Source organism: Cajanus cajan, chromosome 4 (assembly GCF_000230855.2).
Source record: "Cajanus cajan strain Asha chromosome 4, NIPB_CcT2T_4, whole genome shotgun sequence".
Taxonomy (NCBI): Eukaryota; Viridiplantae; Streptophyta; class Magnoliopsida; order Fabales; family Fabaceae; genus Cajanus; species Cajanus cajan.
In genome coordinates this window covers 9,140,111-9,161,174 of record NC_138520.1, presented here as the reverse complement: position 1 = coordinate 9,161,174, position 21,064 = coordinate 9,140,111, and the positions used below count along the sequence as shown (strand labels likewise).

The window sequence follows — 21,064 nt, the reverse complement described above, 5'->3', positions numbered from 1 at the left end:
AAAATGGTAACGACATCTTGATAAACATAAGCATAACCAAACAATTCAAGCTTCATTATTCAGTAATAAACATCTGCAATCAGTGATGATTATTACATGGGAACTAACTCCTCTTTTCCATGCATGACTCAAATCCTCTGTTCTCAATTTTATTCCTCCAATAGAATCAATCAACTAGGAAAATTCTCTCAAGTGATAGAGGTGTAAACTTTGCTGTTTCTTGACCTCTAGTATTTTCAGGGAGACGCAAAATTAGGACGAGGGATAAAAAGAGGACAAAGGTTTTAGCACCCTTTAATTTAAAGATGCTTATGACAAGCCATGTTCAAAGGAATAGGTGGATCAGAAAATGAACCATCTACAATATGATCAAACACCCATTTGTTTGCAGCCTGAGTGAAATGAACACCATCCCAATTAATCCTAACAGAAGGATCCTTGCATGGCTTTCCAATCAGAATCTCTTTGCCATGAACCTTAATCTTGGCACCACATCCAATGTGTAAGTTGTAGTTGTACTTCCCACCATGCCCACAACATGCTCTCAGAGGCTCCTCAAAACCTGCATGCAACAAACACATCTCATTTTTCCACCCACAACACACATTGAGCCTGTTTGGATCCAGGCTTAGGAGAGTTTCTTTACTAAAAATAAAAAAAACGTTTTCCAATTAAGAAGTTCTCAAAAGCTCATCTAATTTGTATTTAAACAGACTAATTCCCATAAGCCAAACAAGTCCTGACAAAGAGTTTACCATGCTTCGTTGCTTGACTAATGAGAGAGTACTTCACTGAGTAGACATCAACATAGGTGATGGCAGCCAAGGGAAGTTCTTTCCTGAGTTGAACCACAACTTCTTTCAATCCACGGTTGAAGAACTTGGCCACTTCATTATAAGGGGTTGCACATCCTGCTTTGTCCAGTAATGATGGTTTCACTGGGTGAAGATCCAAGATGTATGGCACACAACCAACAGGACCAGTATTGTGAACCCAAAATGACCTTCCTCCATGATCATACACATACTAACAAAGGAAAACAGATGCACAAACATGCATGTTATGTGATCCACATTCTACAAATTTGTCTTCTATAGGTCACACTATTATTCATTTGGTCCTACAATTTTCATATTCAGAGTTTTAGTCCCTGAACAGTTTTCTGACAGTTTATTACTCACTGCCAACAAATTTTTACACCATCAGAATGTGTTGTTTTATATTAGCAATGAGGACTAAAACTTAACTTTTATGCATGTACAGAGATCAAAACGTTCAATTTTTAAAAGATTCAATGTTAATGTAGTACTGTTATTCTCGGTGTAAAAAACTTTACAGCCAACCAATAAGAAATTATAATTTATTTAATTTTAGATAGTTATTATTAAAATTATCAAATTTATCATTTATGATAAATTATAATTAGATGACCGTGTAAATCTGTTTTATTCTAACACCATTTAACTCAAACATAAAATGAGGATAACTATATAAACTAAAAGAATATTTTACCCTTTTGTATATTAGCATTTAAAAATATCACAAACATTGAAATGGATTACCTTGAGTACAGTCTTGAATTGAGCCAAAACATCTGGAACATATGCTTTTACTTGATCCGTGGACATGTTGTGGAAGTAACCAGAAGTCAAGTCATTCTGACCAATATCAAACGTGTACAATGCACCAGAAAAGTCTTCTGCTTTTGGTAGCAATGTTTTATATACTCCACCTAAGAGGGTGAAAAATGATGAGTCACTTATTTGAGGTGAATAAACTGAATTTATCAACATAAACAGACATGTTAAAGAGAAAATATGATTCATGCTTTGGCATTATTACCTTTATTGCGAAAAGATTGTGTCCTGCGCTGGAAATCACTGAATTGATTGAATTGAACATCCAAAGAGAAAGGGCTGAAACCACCAGTTTGATGAAGGGTTGTGTTTTGGGGTCTAATGGTGGATCCAGCAGTTGCAAAGTTGGCTCCATGGCTATAATTTGACCCAACAGAATCAAGATATGCATTCAAATAAGGCAGGCCCAGCTTCTTAGCTTTTCATGCACATAATGAAAACAAAGGTTCAAATTAATTAACATTTGCCAAGATAAAAGTATCACTAATTGTTCCAATTGCAACAGTTCAACATCACTAATCACATCAATCCAATTAATAATAACGTTTTCTTACTGTAATCTATAAGCTAGCAGATGTAATTATTTATTTTTTTGTCATCTTATTATTGTGAACTGTGAAGTATTACTAGTCGATGACTAACTGAGATCTTGCTTAAAAACACAGTTTAATTCCACCCAGACCAACACCTCATATCTTGGTTAAAGAAAACAACCCAATTCCACTCAGATTTTGTCAGAATTTCTTATTCCAATCTTTTTCATTTTTAATCGATTTAAGTGGCCAAAATTTGTGTAAGAGCTGCCTTTATAAATGATTTTAAAGTACTACATTCTGTGTTATGATTTTGGAATAAGTATCAAATATAGATGATGTATTTTATTTTTTTCACAGTAAATATAGATGAAGTATTAGAAGAAAAAAAATTATTTATTTAAATCTAAAAAAAATGTTAGAAGTATGGGTGGTCCATGTATCACATGCTACAATGCATTTAATATCAAGGGTATTACTGTCTACAAAGTTGCATCACATCAATTATTGTAACTTTAAGGATTTTATGCAAAACTTACTTCGTGCATTCTATAATAAAAACAAAAGTGTTTTTGAAAAACGATTTTGTTCTTTCTTTCCCTCTAAATTTGCTCGTCTGAATTCAACAGCAATTAATAATTTGACCACGTGATTAAAAAATTCCAAAGTATTGTGGTATAGTCTTTCACAATTTTCTTTTAAATGATCAAATTGGTCTTTCTAATAACAACCTTAACGTTTCAGGTTCTCTAAACTTTGAAATTCTATGCAAAGCAAATTGGTTAAATTAAATTATAAGATTTGATTACCACGTGATATGTGAAGAATAATATTTTACTTTGTATGGAACAAATCCGTGATTTAAGGAAAATAAAAGTTAATGACTAAACAATAATATTGTTCCTTGATTTAGTGAGATTGAGCATTGAGGGTGAATGTACCCACAGACAGGGATGGGCTTAGCAAATTTGTTCTAATGGATAATGACAACATCCACTCACTCAGTCTGTCGGTGGATATTTCAAAACCCAAATAAAAAGAAAATGATTCCATTTCTTCTTAATTAACTCACAAGGGATCTTATACTTAATTTAGGAAATTCACATTCATTAGAAAAATCAAGCACTTTCAAAACCATGGACCATGATTCTTAGTATTTGGTTTGAGAGTAATTGATGCAAGAAAAATTAAAAATTAAAAATTAAAAATTAAAAATAGGCAACATTATCCAAAGTTCTACAAATTATATACATTCACTCAAGACTCAAAATTAATTAAACCGATTTTGTTGAAGTTTGGTTGAGAGAATCAAAGTGAAGATAATGAAGCAAAGACTTTGTCAATAATTTCTGTTACGAAATCTAGCCTATCACTTTTAGTATAGTTTCATTTTCTAATCACATTTATTTTTATGTACAAAACTTGAATCATAATCTTGTTTAAAGAGATCTACTATTCAATTCAATACAAAAAATATACTTAAACTGATAATTGGTGTAGAGATCATCAAAATAAATTGTCTCTCTCAATAAAGTTTTCTACATAGCATTGTCAGAGAATCGAAAACTCTGACATCATATCTAAAGAATTCAACCTTGTAGGTAAATAATGCATATAATGAAGCATGGAAGAAGGAGAAAATGAAAAAGGGTGAAGAGAAAAGAACAGAAATACCTATGAAATCAACAATGAGACGACCATCACAGTAACGGCCTGCAGGGTGATGAAAGTAGGACTCTCCATGAGGAGGACCAGCTTGTCCAAAGGCAGCAGAAAGGCCTCCAGTGTCTGAATTTGAGTCCCCAAAGTTGAATATGGCAGGAAAATGGCAGTGCCTTGAAGCCAATGAGTTTGTAATAGAACAAACTAACACAAATATCACACCCCAAAAAAGGGTGTTTAGATTCATATTCATGTTGTTGTCACAACACTTCTCAATTGAAAAGGATGAGGTAAAGCTAAGGCCTAAGAGTATATATAGAGTGAGTTTTGAGCCAAAAGGGTGTGGTGTGAACTGTTGACATCATGTGTTTGGAGTCTATCCATGAGAGGAATCGCATTGGATTGTGAGCCAAAAAGGACTGTTGCATTTTCCCATTAAGACTCATAAAAGGGTTCCAAATTTTGACACCAACTGTTATGTTTTATTTCATTTTCTCTTCAATGATCTTCATGAATTAACATTTGGTACAGTTATGATGAAACGATAAGTCCAAACGTTGATTCTTTCTTGGTTTTTTTACTTGATTAATGTTGTGTTTGGTGGAGAAGATACAAATCTATTATTTACCTCTAAATATCTCTATCTATTCTATTACTGTATATAAAAGAAACTACTCTCCCCACGTGTCACACTTTGGGGAAAAAAAATCTCCTCTTCAAACATTTTTTTTTCATACATTTTTCATCATCTTTATATTTATTTATTTAATATTATTGTATAATGTAATATAATTTTTTTTAACCTTTTTACTTGTTATCATTATTATGTTTATCTTTTTAATATTACTGCATAATTTAATAAAATATTTTATCAGTATAGTAATAAAATTTTTTTTATTTTTCATATGATTACGATAATAAGTCTATATTATTTTTATTATTATTATATTTTATTAATATTATTTATGTTTAGTATTTTTTTTATGTATTTTTAAAAGGTGCTTTTTAAAATAGTAAAAAGTAAAATTTAAAATAATAAAGTAAAAAAATTAGCAAAAATAATGACAGTAAAAATAAATAAATACATTTGCATTATAACTACAATATCAAAATAATACAAAATAGTATTATAAAAATATTACAAGATGTAAATTTAAAATACAAAGTAAAAAGGTAACACTAATAATGAAAATAAAAATACTAATAAAATACAAATATAATACATTGTCATTATAAAATAGTATTTTTAAAATATTAAAAAATAAAATTTTAAAATATTACTTAAAGAAATAAGATTTATTTAGATTGTCGAAACAAATAACAAATTATTTAAATCAAAATGCATTTTAAGTATTATATATATAATCTTATATTTTATTATTATTATTATTGAATGAGGTAACTAAATTTTTTAACTCACTTTATTAAATAGGACGGGAGATTGATCCATATTTTGGAGGGACAAAGATCAGATGGATCAACTTTGTCCATTTTATCACCCTTATTTTTAATAATTTTTTTATTTATTTATAGGAATTATTCAAAATATTTGTTTATAAATTAAATATCATAAATGTAAGAAAATTTTGTTTACAATATAGGTGTAAAATAAATAAATAAATATATATATATTAACTAAGTGTTTATGATTTATTTTTTATTTCATTTGATGTGTCTAAATTAATTATTCTTAAAAAAAAAAATTTTTTTAATAAATATCATATATAAAAACATTTTTAAGCACTAAATAAGGTGAGGTAGATTTTTGAACACATTTTATTGAACGAAAAAAAATAAATCGACCTGTTTTGATTTTTTTTTATGGGATGCATGTGGGACAAAGCAGATCAACCCTTTTTTCCAACTTTATTTCCTATAACGATTTTTTTTAAAACATTATTATAAATTATAAATTTTATAAATGTAATACATTTTACAATATAGTTGTAAAATAGCTAGATATTTTTATAATTTCATATTTTAAAATTATAAAAATATTTAAAATTTAAGATAATTAATTTTTTTAAAATTTTAAAATATTTATCATATAATTTTATAAATATTTTTGAAAAAAAAATAAGAAATATGTATAAAACTATACCCAACTTGCATATTTCTATATTTTATTATTTTTAAAAAATAAAAAAAATAACTATATTATTTTATTATTAAGTTTTTATTTTATAAACAAATATATTTTTAATATGCATATAAATGAGGCTAATTCGTACAAACACATTACATATCGTTCTAGTTAACAATAAAAAAAGATAGAAATGTAACTTCAATTAAGTAAATGAGTATTTATAAGATGATAATATTAAACAGAATAAATTTAATTAAATTTTCTTTATATTTGACACTATAAGGAAATTGTCGTATAGTGACACACATCCTATAGTGATACAATAAGTATTACTAAAAACTACTTTTACCTACACAATAAATATAATATATGTTAATATATTATTAAAAAATGTGAGTATAAGCTATAGTGACACACAAAATATGTTGTTAAATCTCATTCAAAATCAATACTAAAATTGTGTGTAACTATATGTCAAATATATATATATATATATATATATATATATATATATATATATATTATACTTATAGTGACACTTTTTGTATGTCACTATATGTAACATTTATTGTAGTGTGATATCAACAAACATCAATTTTCTTTTTATAAGTATATTATGAAGAAATTGAAAATTTGATGATTTTGCTAAACCCTTCTCAAATGTAGTGATCTAAAAGTTTTAAAAGTATAAAAAAAAATGGTCATATTTGTTTTATTATTTACTTTTTGTTTTTTTTTAAAACATATAAATTAATTAAATAAACTTATGTTGGTAAAGAAAAAGGCAGAAAGGTTGTTACCATGAATGTGAGTGAATGATAGAGTGAGCAAATGAAAGTTTAAATTAAGATAAGTAAAAAAAATTCAAGTAAATTAAGAAGATAAAAAGATTAAAAAAAATTACGAACTTATAAACCAGTTAAATTAATTTATAAATTCTTTCAGTATCTTATGAAACCAACTAAACTTGTCATTATTGGATTGGTTTGGACTTCTACACACCATTGATGTGTCTTTAGAGTAGTTATAAGACAGTAGACATGTTCTTGTCTTTTGAGTGAGATGTTGATAATATATATTTTTGCAAAGAATCGTGACCATGCTAACAACTAACAAGTATCTCCTTCAATAATAACATATGAAATTGGAAGAACATATGTCATCTTTTATTGTTAGCTATCTAATTAATTGGATTAATGTGTTTATGAACAATAAGCTAACATATTCCACTAAAAATGTTTGATCAAATTAACTATTTTTGTTTTGGGTGAGTAAAATATTTTATAGACATATTTTACTAAATGATTCTATTTTACTAAAAAAAAACTCAACAAGTAAAAAACCTTGTGTACCAATAACACATTATTTGTGCAAATTCATTTACTGAAATGTCAAGTCAGCACTATTTATTATAAAATGTTTACAAAGCACCACTACTTCCAGCATGAACTCAAGATGAAGAATTTCTAACCAACATAAGTTTGAAGCCCATGTTTTAAATAAAAGTGCATTAAGAGTGAGTGATTTACTCCGATAATTAGTTTCTATTGTATATGTAATATTTTTTATTTTTAACATCAGTTATTTAAACTTCATAAGAGGAAGATTAAGTTATTAAGTTTAATAATCATAATATAAAATATTATATATAATCAACCAATGAAAAATTATTATTTATATAATTTTTAAAATAATTATCATAAAAATTAATAAATTTATTATTTATGATATATATGGTCAATATATCATCATTTAACTCTTATAGGACATTTGTTACATGACAAGTTATTTTTTTATGATTGAAAACTATGCTAAAAAAATAGGAATGAGTTTTCTGCTTAAAGATCAAACTTTAGGAACACAGTTGATATAGATAATGAGTCCCCCGTTCCTTGAGGCCTTGAGGGTCAGACTCTCTTCTTGTCCACCACCCAACTACAAAAGAAGAATTGTTTTAAGGTTTTTACTTTTGGGAAATATTAGAATAACCAAAGTGAGTTACAAATCCAGTAAAACAAGTCTGAAGTGATATTTATTTTAAAGGTGTTTTTTCTTTCTTTCTCAGATATATTCGTGAGAATCATAAATCATATAATTATGATTATTTGTAATGATGAAAAATTGTTTAATTGATCATAAATATTTCTTGAAATGTTTATAAATGTTGCATGTGAATTAATGATTTTTATTTTATTAAATAAATAAGTAAAAGTAATATGACATTTTTACCATATTAAAACTATATTTTTAACTTTGGAGAATTTTACTCTTCCATCTGGAATAATTCCATGAAAAATTATGTAAAAAATTATTATCCAAAAATAATATTTTTTAAATGTATTATTTAAAAAAATCAAACATAAAAAATTAACATTTATAATATCATGCTTCAAAGTATATTATTTTTATACATAAGAAAAATTACAAAAACCTTATAAGAATCAAATCTAAGCTCTCTTACTTCTAACTATTTCAACCAGTAGGATAACTCTATTGGTATGTTTTAATGTATATATTTTGTTATTAAGAGATGAATAAGTGAATTCAATGTACTTATGTCAAAATGAAATGAAATATTAAATTAAATTTTGGAATATTTCAATAATTAATAACTTTTATGAATTGGTGTTAAAAAAAACTCTTGTAAATTTAATAGAATATAGTAAACATTTTTATACAGTAATTTCTTTTATAAACATGTTTTTACACTGTCATCGAATATTAAATTCTCGTAATTACTTTACAAAAATCATAATCCTTGAACTACATAATCAAATATTAAATTCTACATTTATTGACCTCCAAGCTAATAAAAACTAAGTAAGACATGGTGATCCCACCACAAAATAATTTCCCCTTGAACTAAAGCAATTACAATAACAAAGTTTAATGCCTCAATTCTCACAATCTAAATCCAAATTGATTGCCATCCCCTGCCACAAAACTAATAAAACATTTTAAGAATTCTAACTACAATATTGTCATTTTTTTTTTGTCAATAACTATAATCAATTACAAAATTAAAACCGCGCGTGACGTGTATATGGCAGGGACTAAGAATTATAAGACCTTCCTTGGCGTGGAAGTAATGGGCAACATTTTCATGACAAGAATAGAAGCATAAAAATCTATGTCACCAGCAACTAAATTGGCTATGTATAAATTTCCCAATGAAATGATTCAACATTTTACGGCCTAATGGTGTGTTTGGATGAGAAATTTTACAAATTTAAGAAATTTTAAATTCTTGATATTTGAATTACTTTGATTTCAATTTCTATCATTCTTAAAATATTTTGTTTGGATGAGTCAATTCAAATTTCTTAAATTTTAAATTGTTAGGTTAAATATGATAATTTGATTCCATCATAGTAAAACTAATTTTAAAAATATATTTATAAGTTGAGATTTTTAAATTAAATTTTATAAAAATAAATATTAATTCATTTTTAAATATTTAATAATTTTAAAAATTATTATTAGATAATATTTAATAATTTTAAAAATTAATATAAGATAATATTTAATAATTTTAAAAATATTTTTGAATATCCAATAATTGAAAGAATAAAGAGATAAGATAAAATATATAGGTGAAATAAGAAAAATAAATATGAGGAATTTCAAATTCTCTCGTTTTTGGAAGAATTTGAAATTTTACTATTTTAAGGAATTTCACAAATGCTTGGATTTCAAATTCTTTGTAAATTCCTCATCCAAACAAAGCATTTCACCTCAAGGAATTTGAAATTCTTCAAATAAATGAATTACCTTATCAAAATTCCTCATCCAAACACACCATAAACCTATGCAAAGGATTGCCCCCAAAAGAAGCAACTGGTCCATTCGTCTGCATGTTCCTGCAAATAATCAACTCAAAAAGTAAATGGCATGTTCCAAAAACACAGAAAAATAAGGCCACGCTATTGGAAATTGTCAAATCAAACTTTATAAGGTTGCTTTAGGGTTTATTTAGATAAATTTTTTCATAAATACTAAAGAAAAAAAAAATGAAATAAAATTCAACTAATATATAAATTAAATATAAAATTTTGAAAAAATTAATAGAAGAACACTTCTATAAACTAACTTACAGATAAACTAATTTTAACTTAGAGAATTCTTATTTTTTTTACATTTATTTTATCTCGTATTGTGTGAATATATATAGCGTGATAAATGATATGACAAGTGATGGTGAATCATATTTGCTTTAATTGTATCATTTTATGATTTTGTATGTGCATATGATTATGATATATTATTATTGTATGTGTTTAGTCATTTGACCTTATTTTACATCATGAGTTAGAGTGATCATGTTTCACATTTCTTGTTTTTGTGTTGCTTTTATATGTATGTTATTATAGGTGAGACTTAACATGATGTTAATAATGTTGGTGATAAGATCTAGACCTTGTGTGAGAGTATTCTAATAAGAAATGTGACATGAAGATATAGTTAGGATTTGTTATTTATATTATTTAATCATATCTTAAGACGACATGATATTAATTAAACTTCTTTTTCATGTTTTCGATTTTGAGATAATATCAAAATAATGACATGTTTAGTTAGTTATATATGTGATATTCTCTTCTAAACTTCATGTTATTTAACTGATTATTTAAAATAAAACTCAATTATTTTGATTAAACACTTTTTATATATAGTTATTGTATATGCCAAATAAAGAGTGTCACAACTACATGACACAAATGATGTGTCCTATAAAAATAATATTAAAAAATTATTAAAAGTAAAGGATAAGAATTGAACTCTACCCCATTTCTACAATAATATTACTTAACCACTATACTGATATACAAATGGAAGTTAATATATATATATATATATATATATATATATATATATATATATTACTAGTATTAATAATATTGTTAATATATTAAAATATTATTATTTTTAAAATTTTAATAATTAATTATTTACTTTAAGATATATATAAATTATAAATTTTATTACAATTATAAATTTCATTCATGTTATTATAAATTTCAAAGAATATATATTCACTATTATTAAATAAATAAAATTTAAATATTGTATTAGAGTTAATAATATATTAATAAATTAATAATATTATAAGTATTAATTCATTAATACTAATAATATATTTAAATTTTATATATTTAGTAATATTGAAATTATATTTTTATTCATGAATGAAATTTATAATTTGTATATCTTAAATAGGTCAATAGTTATATTATTTTAGAAATAATAATATACTAATATAGTAATAATATTATGAGTTAAATAAATTTTTAGTTTGTCAACTTTTTAAGAATGATTTTTAATCCCTCTTAAATTTTTTATAAACTTTTAGACCTTTATTAATTTTTTATTACATAAATTAATCCTTAAGATTAAATCTTTTTTATTAAATGATGATATGTGCTAATAAGTGATAGTTGACTTGAATATTAATATACACAATTTCACGTAACTCCTTAGTAAATATTAAATATAATACGTACAATTTTTTTATTGCTTGTGGTAAGACATGTTTTATAAAAAATATAAGACATTATTAAAATAATTTTTCACTCCTATGATTATGAGCATATAATAAAATTATACATATTATATGATTCAACATCTATTAACTACATATTCAATTATAAATAATCAAGTTAGTCATGATTTATTAATATATATCATCACTTAAAAAAAAACTTAATTTTAATGACTAATTTATATCACAAAAAATTAATTGAAAACAAATAGTTTAAGGGACTAAAAGTCAAATTCTTAAAAAGTTGAGAGACTAAAAATTATTTAACCCTAATATTATCAATATTAATTTATCAATAATATTATTAATACTAGTAACATATATATATATATATATATATATATATCTAATTATAATAAATATATGTGTAATTTTGGATAAGTTTGAACGTATATACATTATAAATTTAATTTATATATTAAAAATATCTAGGTGTAGTGGTTATTATTGTAGGTAAAAGAGTTGGATTCAATTCTCATCTATTACATTTTAACAAAATTTTAATTTTATTTTAACATGACACATCATTGTGAAGGTCAACATTGTGTCACACACCCAATCAAGCGCATGGGATTAAAAGTATAATCTTCTATTTTTTTAATTGAACAACAGAGGCACAAATTAAAGTGCCTCATCATTTTCCATAGTATATAGTAGTATAGATAATTTATTTTCATAATTTTCTCCTCAATTTCAAAAGTTGTACCTCTTTAATTTATTTTTATCTAATATAAAATCTCATCATTGATAATGAAAACATTTCCTATTATAACTTTCTCTGAAGATATAGTTTCACCGTTATTTAACAATGATCATGTTTTAATATCTTGTATACTTTTCTTTAGGTTTAGATAAATTATATTTTATTTAAATTTTCGAATACTCATACAGTGTACAGGAAAAAAATCCTATCTTTGTATGAAAGACAATATCAAAAACTCCCAAACACGATTCTTCTAATGGTGAGAACTGTGAATAATTAAGTTGAAAAGGCCAATAAATTATTATCATAAGGTAAACCAATTGATTTAAATACGTCTCAACCATCATATAAATAAAAGAAAAAGAATATAATGGCCAAGTATGCTAACTTACAGTATATTTAAGAACTTGGCGATGGTGCAGCCACGAATGTCAAACCACCTACATTATTAAAAGTAAGAAATTTCTACTAATGCAATTATTTGAAATGCATTAAAATCCTACCAACAGATATGTCAAATAAAATTTATTTTACTCGAGTACACAAATGAGATGATTCCAACAACAGTGGACGTAGAAGTCAGACAAAGACCATAATTAAAATGCTTGAACTTCCTGTATGAGTCTTGAAGGATTATCATCTCCAGCTGAGGAGGCATAAGGGTTCAGTGCATTCTGAGGGAGCCATGGTTCAGCAGCAATACCACTCTTGGAGGTGGGTTGTAGCTGGGAATCTGGCAGAGCAGCTTTTTGAGAGGTGGCATCTAGGAATGGCAATATTGACACTGCACACGTTACAAGCAACAGGAAACTGAAGAACAAGTTACTGTCTTTCTGTCTCCAATTAATATTCCAAGATTTTTTTTTTTTTGTTCGTCCTGGAGTATCCACCGCCGATAGCAGTGACTAATCTCCTCGCTATGTTGGAGGCACCTCAAAGGGTGGGATAGCTGGCCCCAAGATTTAACGCGGCTGCATACACAAGGCAGGATTCGAACCCCTGACTTTGCTTAAGCGTGGATCAATCCCTACCGCTGAACCACACGCTTGGGGTTAATTAATATTCCAAGATGAACATTGTGAAATTTATATCTTTGCATGCAGCATTAAAAGTTGAGAAACTTTTTAGCTATTGTCTGCATAGCATGTAAAGAAATTCAATTCTATCATGTTATGAGTTTAAATTAGGGTGATATGATTGCATACAAGAGTATTGCATCAACAACCCTACAATCTCAAGCCTGTTTGTATTGTATTTTTACTAGGTAGCAATTTTCAGAATGTTATATTTAAAATGTAATAGTTGGAGAGCTTTGGAATTACAAGCATATTTCAGGTTTTAGAAGTGATTGAAGTGTCGGGTAAAATGTTTTAATAAGAAAAAAAGGATTTTCCTAGAAATTATACATAAAAAAAAATACCCATGAGATTTTTTAAAGCAGTGTGACTGGATTACTATATATTGAAATGTTTTTTTTTTAATTTAAGGGATTCATATTTTTTTTTTCCAAAAATTAGGATTTAATTTTCTATAAATCAAAAAACTATAATTAGTAGATTTGGGGACAAAGTTATACTTAAATTTTTTTAATTTTTTTATCGTGCACAATTTTTTATAATAATAATATACATAAAAATATTCTTCTTAAATTTTGACTTGGTACTAAAGTTGGTTCATACCTTCCGTGATGAGCAAATCTAATTATGGAGATACTAAAGCCAATATGAGTAAGTCTATTCTTGCTAGAGTTCATCCTTCAATGTAAGAATCATTCTTGTACCGGAGAGACCGTATCGGTCACGTGGGCCAACACGTGCCATTTCATCAGACACCCATGCATAGCCACGTACAAGCATCACCATCAACGTCGGCTCGGCATGAGGCCGAGAACCGACATCAGTCTGGTTAATGCAAATATGGACCATCATCACTCATCGATTCGGCTCGGTCAGGTACCGTTCCGACACAGAACATACCGGAAGTATACAAGCTGCCGTATACGGACTAGACGGCTCGGTCATTTGCCGTTCCGACTAGTATTCATTAGCCGGCTCGGCCTCTTGCCGAAGGGTTAAGCAAGTCATAACAAGTAATCACAATCAAGAAAGGTAAGTACATGATTAAAGCCTAAACGACCAATTAGTACCGTATTACCTAATTTGGTAAATATCTGAGAGGGCCCATCACGCTCAGGCCCATGTCAGATGCTATAAATAGGTCACACGTAACAAGGTATGTCACTGTTCATTCATTACCCTAGAAAATCGTGCCCACACTGACTTAAGCATCGGAGTATCTTTTGCAGGTACCTCCCCCTCCGAAGAATCCACCTAGAGCTCTCGTTCGGTCCTCATATTCCCCTGAAGATTACGAGTGTACCCTCAGGCAGGTACATTTTGGCGCCCACCGTGGGGCCGAACCGATAGCTCTCGAGAAAGACGTATCCAGCACTGTTTCGACGTCATGGTGAAGACAAGGAAGACTAACGCTGAACACCAGTCCGAGGAGGCTCCGGCTCGGCCGAATCAAACAATCGGACAAGAGGACAAGATAAACAACCCTTCCAAGTAGGAACGACAAAATCCCAAGTTACTTACTTGGGAACCTATTTAACCGAAGGGGAGCGCCTAGCCATTCAGCGTGTGGTCCTCGAGAATAGAGACTTGTTCGCTTGGCACCCATCTGATATGCCTGGCATTGACCCCAATTTCCTATGCCACAAACTCTCCGTTAGCAAAGAGGCTAGGCCGATTGCTCAACGGCGCCGGAAAACGGGGGAAGAAAGAAAAACCGCCATCGAAGCAGAGGTGACCAAGTTGCTAGACGCTCAGTTTATCCGAGAGGTGCACTACACGACTTGGCTGGCTAACGTGGTCATGGTTAGAAAGTCAAATGGGAAATGGCGTATGTGCACCGATTATACCAATTTAAATAAAGCCTGCCCAAAAGACGCCTACCCACTCCCGAACATCGATCGGCTCGTCGATGGGGCATCCGGCACAAATTCTTATCTTTTCTGGATGCTTACTCGGGATACAACCAGATCCGGATGCACCCCCAAGACGAAGAAAAAACTGCATTCATCACCGAAACAGCCAATTACTGTTACCGGGTGATGCCGTTCGGATTAAAAAATGCCGGGGCCACATATCAACGTTTGATGAATAAAATCTTCCACAACCAGATCGGCCGAAGCATGGAAGTTTATGTTGATGATATGGTGGTAAAATCAAGTGATGTATCGGCACATACGCATAACTTGGCCGAAGTGTTCCAGGCGCTTCGGCAACATCAGATGAGACTCAACCCCGAGAAATGTGTGTTTGGAGTTTCGGGCGGCAAGTTCTTGGGATTCATGCTATCCAACCGAGGTATTGAGGCGAATCCGGATAAATGCCAAGCCATCTTGGACATGAAAAGCCCGACAACGTTGAAAGAGGTTCAAAAGTTAGCCGGACGGCTCACTTCGTTGTCTCGCTTCCTTCCCTGTTTAGCCGAGATTGCCGGGCCGATCCTACTCTTGCTGAAGAAAACGCAACGATTCAAATGGACCCAAGAGTGTGAAGAAGCTTTTCAGCAGTTTAAAAACCGGCTCGGCATGCCCCCAGTATTATGTAAACCGGTCGTCGATGCAGATATGATTATCTATTTGTCGGTTTCGGACAGCTCCATCAGTGCCGTTATGATGCAAGAAAACCAAGGTCAACAGCTCATCTATTTTATTAGTCGGACGTTGCAGGACGCCGAGCGACGTTATCAATTGCTCGAGAAGGTTGCCCTAGGACTCGTCTACGCCGCCCGACGGTTGAGACAGTACTTCCAAAGCCATAAGGTTGTCGTCCGAACCGACTGTCCGATCGCAAAGGTCCTTCGGAAGCCAGAAATTGCCGGCCGAATGATGGCGTGGTCGGTTGAGTTATCTGAATTTGACATATCCTTCGAGCCAAGGGGCCCTATTAAATCACAACACTTGGTAGATTTCGTCAACGAGCTCACTCCTCCAGGATCTTTCGAAGACCAACCTTGGATCCTTCATGTGGATGGATCATCTAACGCCCAAGGTAGTGGTGCAGGCATAATCCTCGCTAATCCTTCAGGCATCACAATTGAGCAATCCCTTCGGTTCGGCTTCCGCGCGTCCAATAACCAGGCCGAGTATGAAGCTTTAATAGCCGGACTTAGATTAGCCACAGAGATGAATGTTAAGAAGGTCATATGCTGGACCGACTCGAAAGTAGTTGCCGAACAAGTCAACGACAACTTTCAAGTCAAAGATGCTAATTTGTTGCAGTATTATCACCTCTTCCGAAAACTCAAAGATGATTTCACCGAGGTTCAAATTCGGCATATCCCAAGAAGTAACAACGAACGAGCCGATCAGTTAGCTCGGCTCGCCAGCACCAGAAAGCCAGGACAGCTAAGAACAACAATTCACCTCGAAGTCCCCTCTCCAAGTGTGGCCGTCGAGTGCATGGCTGCCGAGGTCGAAGTTCCAAGCTGGCTGACTCCTATTCGGAACTTCATCCTCCAGGGAGAATTGCCAACTGATTCGGTGGAAGCCAGAAAATTGCGAACCCAAGCAGCTCGGTACTCCATCATAGCCGGCGAACTCTACAGGCGCGGATTCTCCACCCCGTTGCTTAAGTGTATTGACAATCTCCAGGCCGACTATGTGATGAGGGAAATTCACGAAGGCATCTGCGGATCCCATTCCGGAGGCCGAACTCTTGCGGCAAAGGTATCACGAGCCGGATATTATTGGCCAACTCTAAAAGGAGATTGTGCTGAGTTTGTTAAGAGGTGCATACAGTGTCAACGGCATGGGAATCTAATCCACGCCTCGGCCGCCGAACTACACAGTATCAGCTCTCCATGGCCGTTTGCGTTATGGGGAATTGACGTACTTGGCCCATTCCCCATGGCGAGAGGACAAGTTAAGTTCCTTCTCGTGGCAGTAGATTACTTCACAAAATGGATTGAGGCCGAACCACTTGCTTGCATCTCTGCTGCTAACGTCCAAAAGTTTGTATGGAAGAACATCATCACCCGTTTCGGCATCCCATACGCCATCATTTCAGATAACGGTCTCCAATTCACGGACAAAAGGTTCAACTCATTCCTCGAAAACCTTGGCATTCGGCACAGGTTCACATCGGTTGAGCACCCTCAGTCGAATGGCCAGGCCGAAGCGGCCAACAAGGTTATCCTTACCGAACTGAAAAGAAGACTCGGCTCAGCAAAAGGAGTATGGGCTGATGAATTACCAGAAGTCCTCTGGGCATACCGATGCACACCACAGTCCACCACTAAAGAAACCCCCTTTCGCCTAACATATGGTGCCGACGCAATGATACCGGTTGAAGTAGGGGAGCCATCATTCAGACGACAACATTTTCAAGAGGACTCCAATGACACATCTCTTCGGGCCGAACTAGATGTTCTTGAGGAAGTACGGGACAATTCGCAGGTAGTAGCCGAAGCATGCAAGCAACGCATGAGTCGGCGCTTCAATTCTAACCTCAAACCAAGAACATTTCACGACGGAGATCTTGTATGGAGGGCAACCGGCTCGGCAAGGCGCAACCCGTCTGAGGGCAAACTGGCAGCCAATTGGGACGGCCCGTTTCGAGTGCGCCACGCTCTTCATAACGGGGCATACAAGTTGGAGGAGTTATCCGGCAAAGTCCTCCCACGAACATGGAACTCTACGCACTTGAAGACTTACTATAGCTAGTTGTCTATTTCACAAACTTGTAAGCGTTGTAAGGGTGCACTCTTTTCCTTGAACCGGTCTTTTTCCCTCTTAAAAAATAGTGAAAAGAGGTTTTGGCCGGCAAGGTTTTTAATGAGGCATCCATTTATCAATAACAACACGATTCAATCACTCATGCTTTAATTAAATTATTCAAGTCTTCCCTCCCGAGATGTCTCTCGGCCAAGGATGTGGCTTTAATTAAATTATTCAAGTCTTCCCTCCCGAGATGTCTCTCGGCCAAGGATGTGGCTTTAATTAAATTATTCAAGTCTTCCCTCCCGAGATGTCTCTCGGCCAAGGATGTGGCTTTAATTAAATTATTCAAGTCTTCCCTCCCGAGATGTCTCTCGGCCAAGGATGTGGCTTTAATTAAATTATTCAAGTCTTCCCTCCCGAGATGTCTCTCGGCCAAGGATGTGGCTTTAATTAAATTATTCAAGTCTTCCCTCCCGAGATGTCTCTCGGCCAAGGATGTGGCTTTAATTAATTATTCAAGTCTTCCTTCCCGAGACATCTCTCGACCAAGGAGACGGCTCACGCAAATTAAGTTGTTAATCACCACAAGAGTTCACGCCAGTTATAACATAAAGAACGGAGAAATTTCATTAAAAGAGAAAGGTACATTATCAATAGGCGCTATCGGCCCCATAATACAAAAGAAACATTTAAGACACTACTTCTGCCTCCCCCTGAACTGGACCATCCTCAGGCGCAGCCTCCTCATTCAGAGTCTCCTCTTCGTTCGGCCCAGCTGGCCGAGCCGGAGCCTCCTCGTCGGCTTCCTGATCAGGTGGAATGGAGGTCATATCCACCAACTTCCCTTGGAAAAAATCTTTTGTCATGTCCAGGTGGAAGTCAGGGGGAAAGTCACCAAAGTAGCAAGCCTGCCGAGCAGCTTGAGCAAAACCGGCCTGATGCTGACTGAGAACCTTGGCGCGCGCCTTCTCCTGATAAGCACCAAAGGCAGCCTTTTCAGCATCCAGCTCCTTGCTCAGAGCTGTCACCTTATCAGTCTCGCCCTTCAGAGCAAGTTCGAGACGCTGTACCTTTAAGGCCAAGTCATCAGCGGTTCTTCCTCGGCGATCCATCTCGGACTGATACTTGCTACTAGCCGTCTGGGCGTCGGTCAAAGCAGCCAGTGTCTCTTGAAGAGACTTCTCCTGCTCAGCTAGCTGTTTGCGCAACTCATCAGCCTCACCGTTCGGCTGCATGACAATACTCTGTGCCATGGCCACAGCGCGCACTTGGAACTCACAAAAGAAGCTCCATTTCTGCGCCGAACTCATTCGGCTCAGCAGCCCCTGCCCTACCTCGGAGGTCAGGTCTTGACTCAGGAAATCCTGAGCGTTAACATTGCCAGCCAAGAAACTTGGTGCCGACAAGCTTTCGGGAACAGGGGGGCTAGCCACTCGGCGCTGTTTTGCCCGGCGACTCTCCTCCTCGGCCCTAGAGTCAGGCCTTCTTTTTTCAGGTTGGGGCCGGGTGGTCTTCTTCGGCCGAGACGTGGGTCCGACCCCGCTACCTTGACCAGCTGGTTGATTCACGCGCGCGGCGGGCGCAGGCCTATTCGCGGTGTTCGACGCAAGTTGGTTCCGAAGCAAGTTGCGGATATCCAAATCATCATGAGCCGCCATTATACCTGCACATCATTAGTCAAAATCAATGATAACACTTGAATTCAAACAAGTAGGAAAAATACTATACCGATCAATTCTTCGACCACATCGGCCGAATCAAACAATCGGACAAGAGGACGGCATGGTAAGGGCCGAGGCAACTTGTTTAAAAAATCAAGACTTCTTCTCTCCTCCGGGGACATGCGTGATTTGGAAACCGTGTCGTACTTGCGCGGCTTCCGGGTCCAATACAAGGGAAATAGGGGATTCGCTTCGGCATCAAAGAAATACTTTTTTCCTGGTTCTGGCCGAATCATCACCTTCATAAATCCCACTTTAAATTTTTTGTACGAGGTGGTAAAAGGTTGCAGCAAGCAATCATTGTGACGAATCAACGACAGCCACTTAGCCTTTCTCGTTGGCCGAGACGTATAGAAGTGCAGGAATAGATGTGGAGTGGGCTGGAGACCGAGGGCTAGACACAAATGCCTAAACCCTTGCATAGCGGCCCAGGTGTTCGGGTGAAGTTGGCTCGGCGCCACATTAAGAAGTCGAAGTATACTCATGAAGTAATCGTCAAAAGGGAGGGATATCTTCAGATCCCGGAACATATAATCATACACGTAAAAGAATGGGTATTTGGACGACCCTTGATTCAAATAAACGAAGTCTGGATTCGAAGCCCCGTCACCTCGGCACGGTTGGAAAAAGATAGCAGAAGGCTCTTCATCTTCGGGAAAGTTTAAAAACTTTATGGCTGATACGAAGTCCACAAGAGACTTCTTGCTCGTATACCGAGAGTATACACTACCAACTTCACCATGTACCCACGAATACCCGGGAGTCGATATGGGAGGAAAAACTCTTGACGATTCCCCACCCCGACTCGGCTGATCTTCAGAACCCACAGCCGATGCCGAATCATTCCCGCTTTGCGACCGATCGGACCCCGAAACTGACTCTGCGGAATCGCCCCCATTCGAAGCTGAAGCCGACGCTACCTCCTAGTTCGGCGTCGTCCTTAATCTAGATCCCTCTTCGTCCCCAGAGGAGTCAACATGAACAATGTCCAGGTTAGCCATTACGTACCTGATGATTGAACTTGACCAATTGCTGTTGAGTACTCAAAACGCTCTCAAATATCTTCGGCTCGGAGCAGCTAGTAAGTTTGCATGTGGAAACCCTTCCTCCTACACATCTATTTATAGGCGTTCTTAATAGGCAACTGAAGAGACACCCCCTCGTGCCTACCGTTGGATCATTTAGATCCAACGGTCTAGGGCGCGCAACTCTTCGCATGCGTCATTAATGACCAACGGTTATATCCCTTCGCTTCCCACCATAACTTCTCGCGTACGCCATCAAATACCCAACGGTCACAACCCTTCATATCCCACCATCAGTTGTAACCCTTGGCTTCTTCTTCACGGCACCGATTCAAAAATCCTCTTTTTATTTCATTAACCTTTCGCGTCGCTTCGTTCCTCAAAGGCTGGGGGGCTTGTGTACCGGAGAGACCGTATCGGTCACGTG

General features: G+C 33.8%; 1 protein-coding gene across 1 annotated transcript; it reads right to left on the bottom strand.

The window, feature by feature from the left end:
* Nucleotides 1-33: 33 nt before the first annotated feature.
* Nucleotides 34-4,327, bottom strand: LOC109802018 (GDSL esterase/lipase At3g26430). The gene is made up of 5 exons (XM_020363206.3): nucleotides 3,845-4,327; nucleotides 1,843-2,055; nucleotides 1,563-1,732; nucleotides 756-1,026; nucleotides 34-562 (listed from the first exon to the last, which is right to left on the bottom strand). The coding sequence occupies exons 1-5, from the start codon at nucleotides 4,083-4,085 to the stop codon at nucleotides 300-302; spliced, it is 1,158 nt and encodes a 385-aa protein (XP_020218795.1). The 5' UTR covers nucleotides 4,086-4,327; the 3' UTR covers nucleotides 34-299.
* Nucleotides 4,328-21,064: the final 16,737 nt, after the last annotated feature.

Coding starts and splice junctions, on each gene's coding strand:
- LOC109802018 (XM_020363206.3), bottom strand. CDS start 4,085: ATGAATATGAATCTAAACACCCTTTTTTGGGGTGTGATATTTGTGTTA. Junction 1,733..1,842: donor ACAATCTTTTCGCAATAAAG/GTAATAATGCCA, acceptor TCACCCTCTTAG/GTGGAGTATATAAAACATTG. Junction 1,027..1,562: donor AATTCAAGACTGTACTCAAG/GTAATCCATTTC, acceptor TTCCTTTGTTAG/TATGTGTATGATCATGGAGG.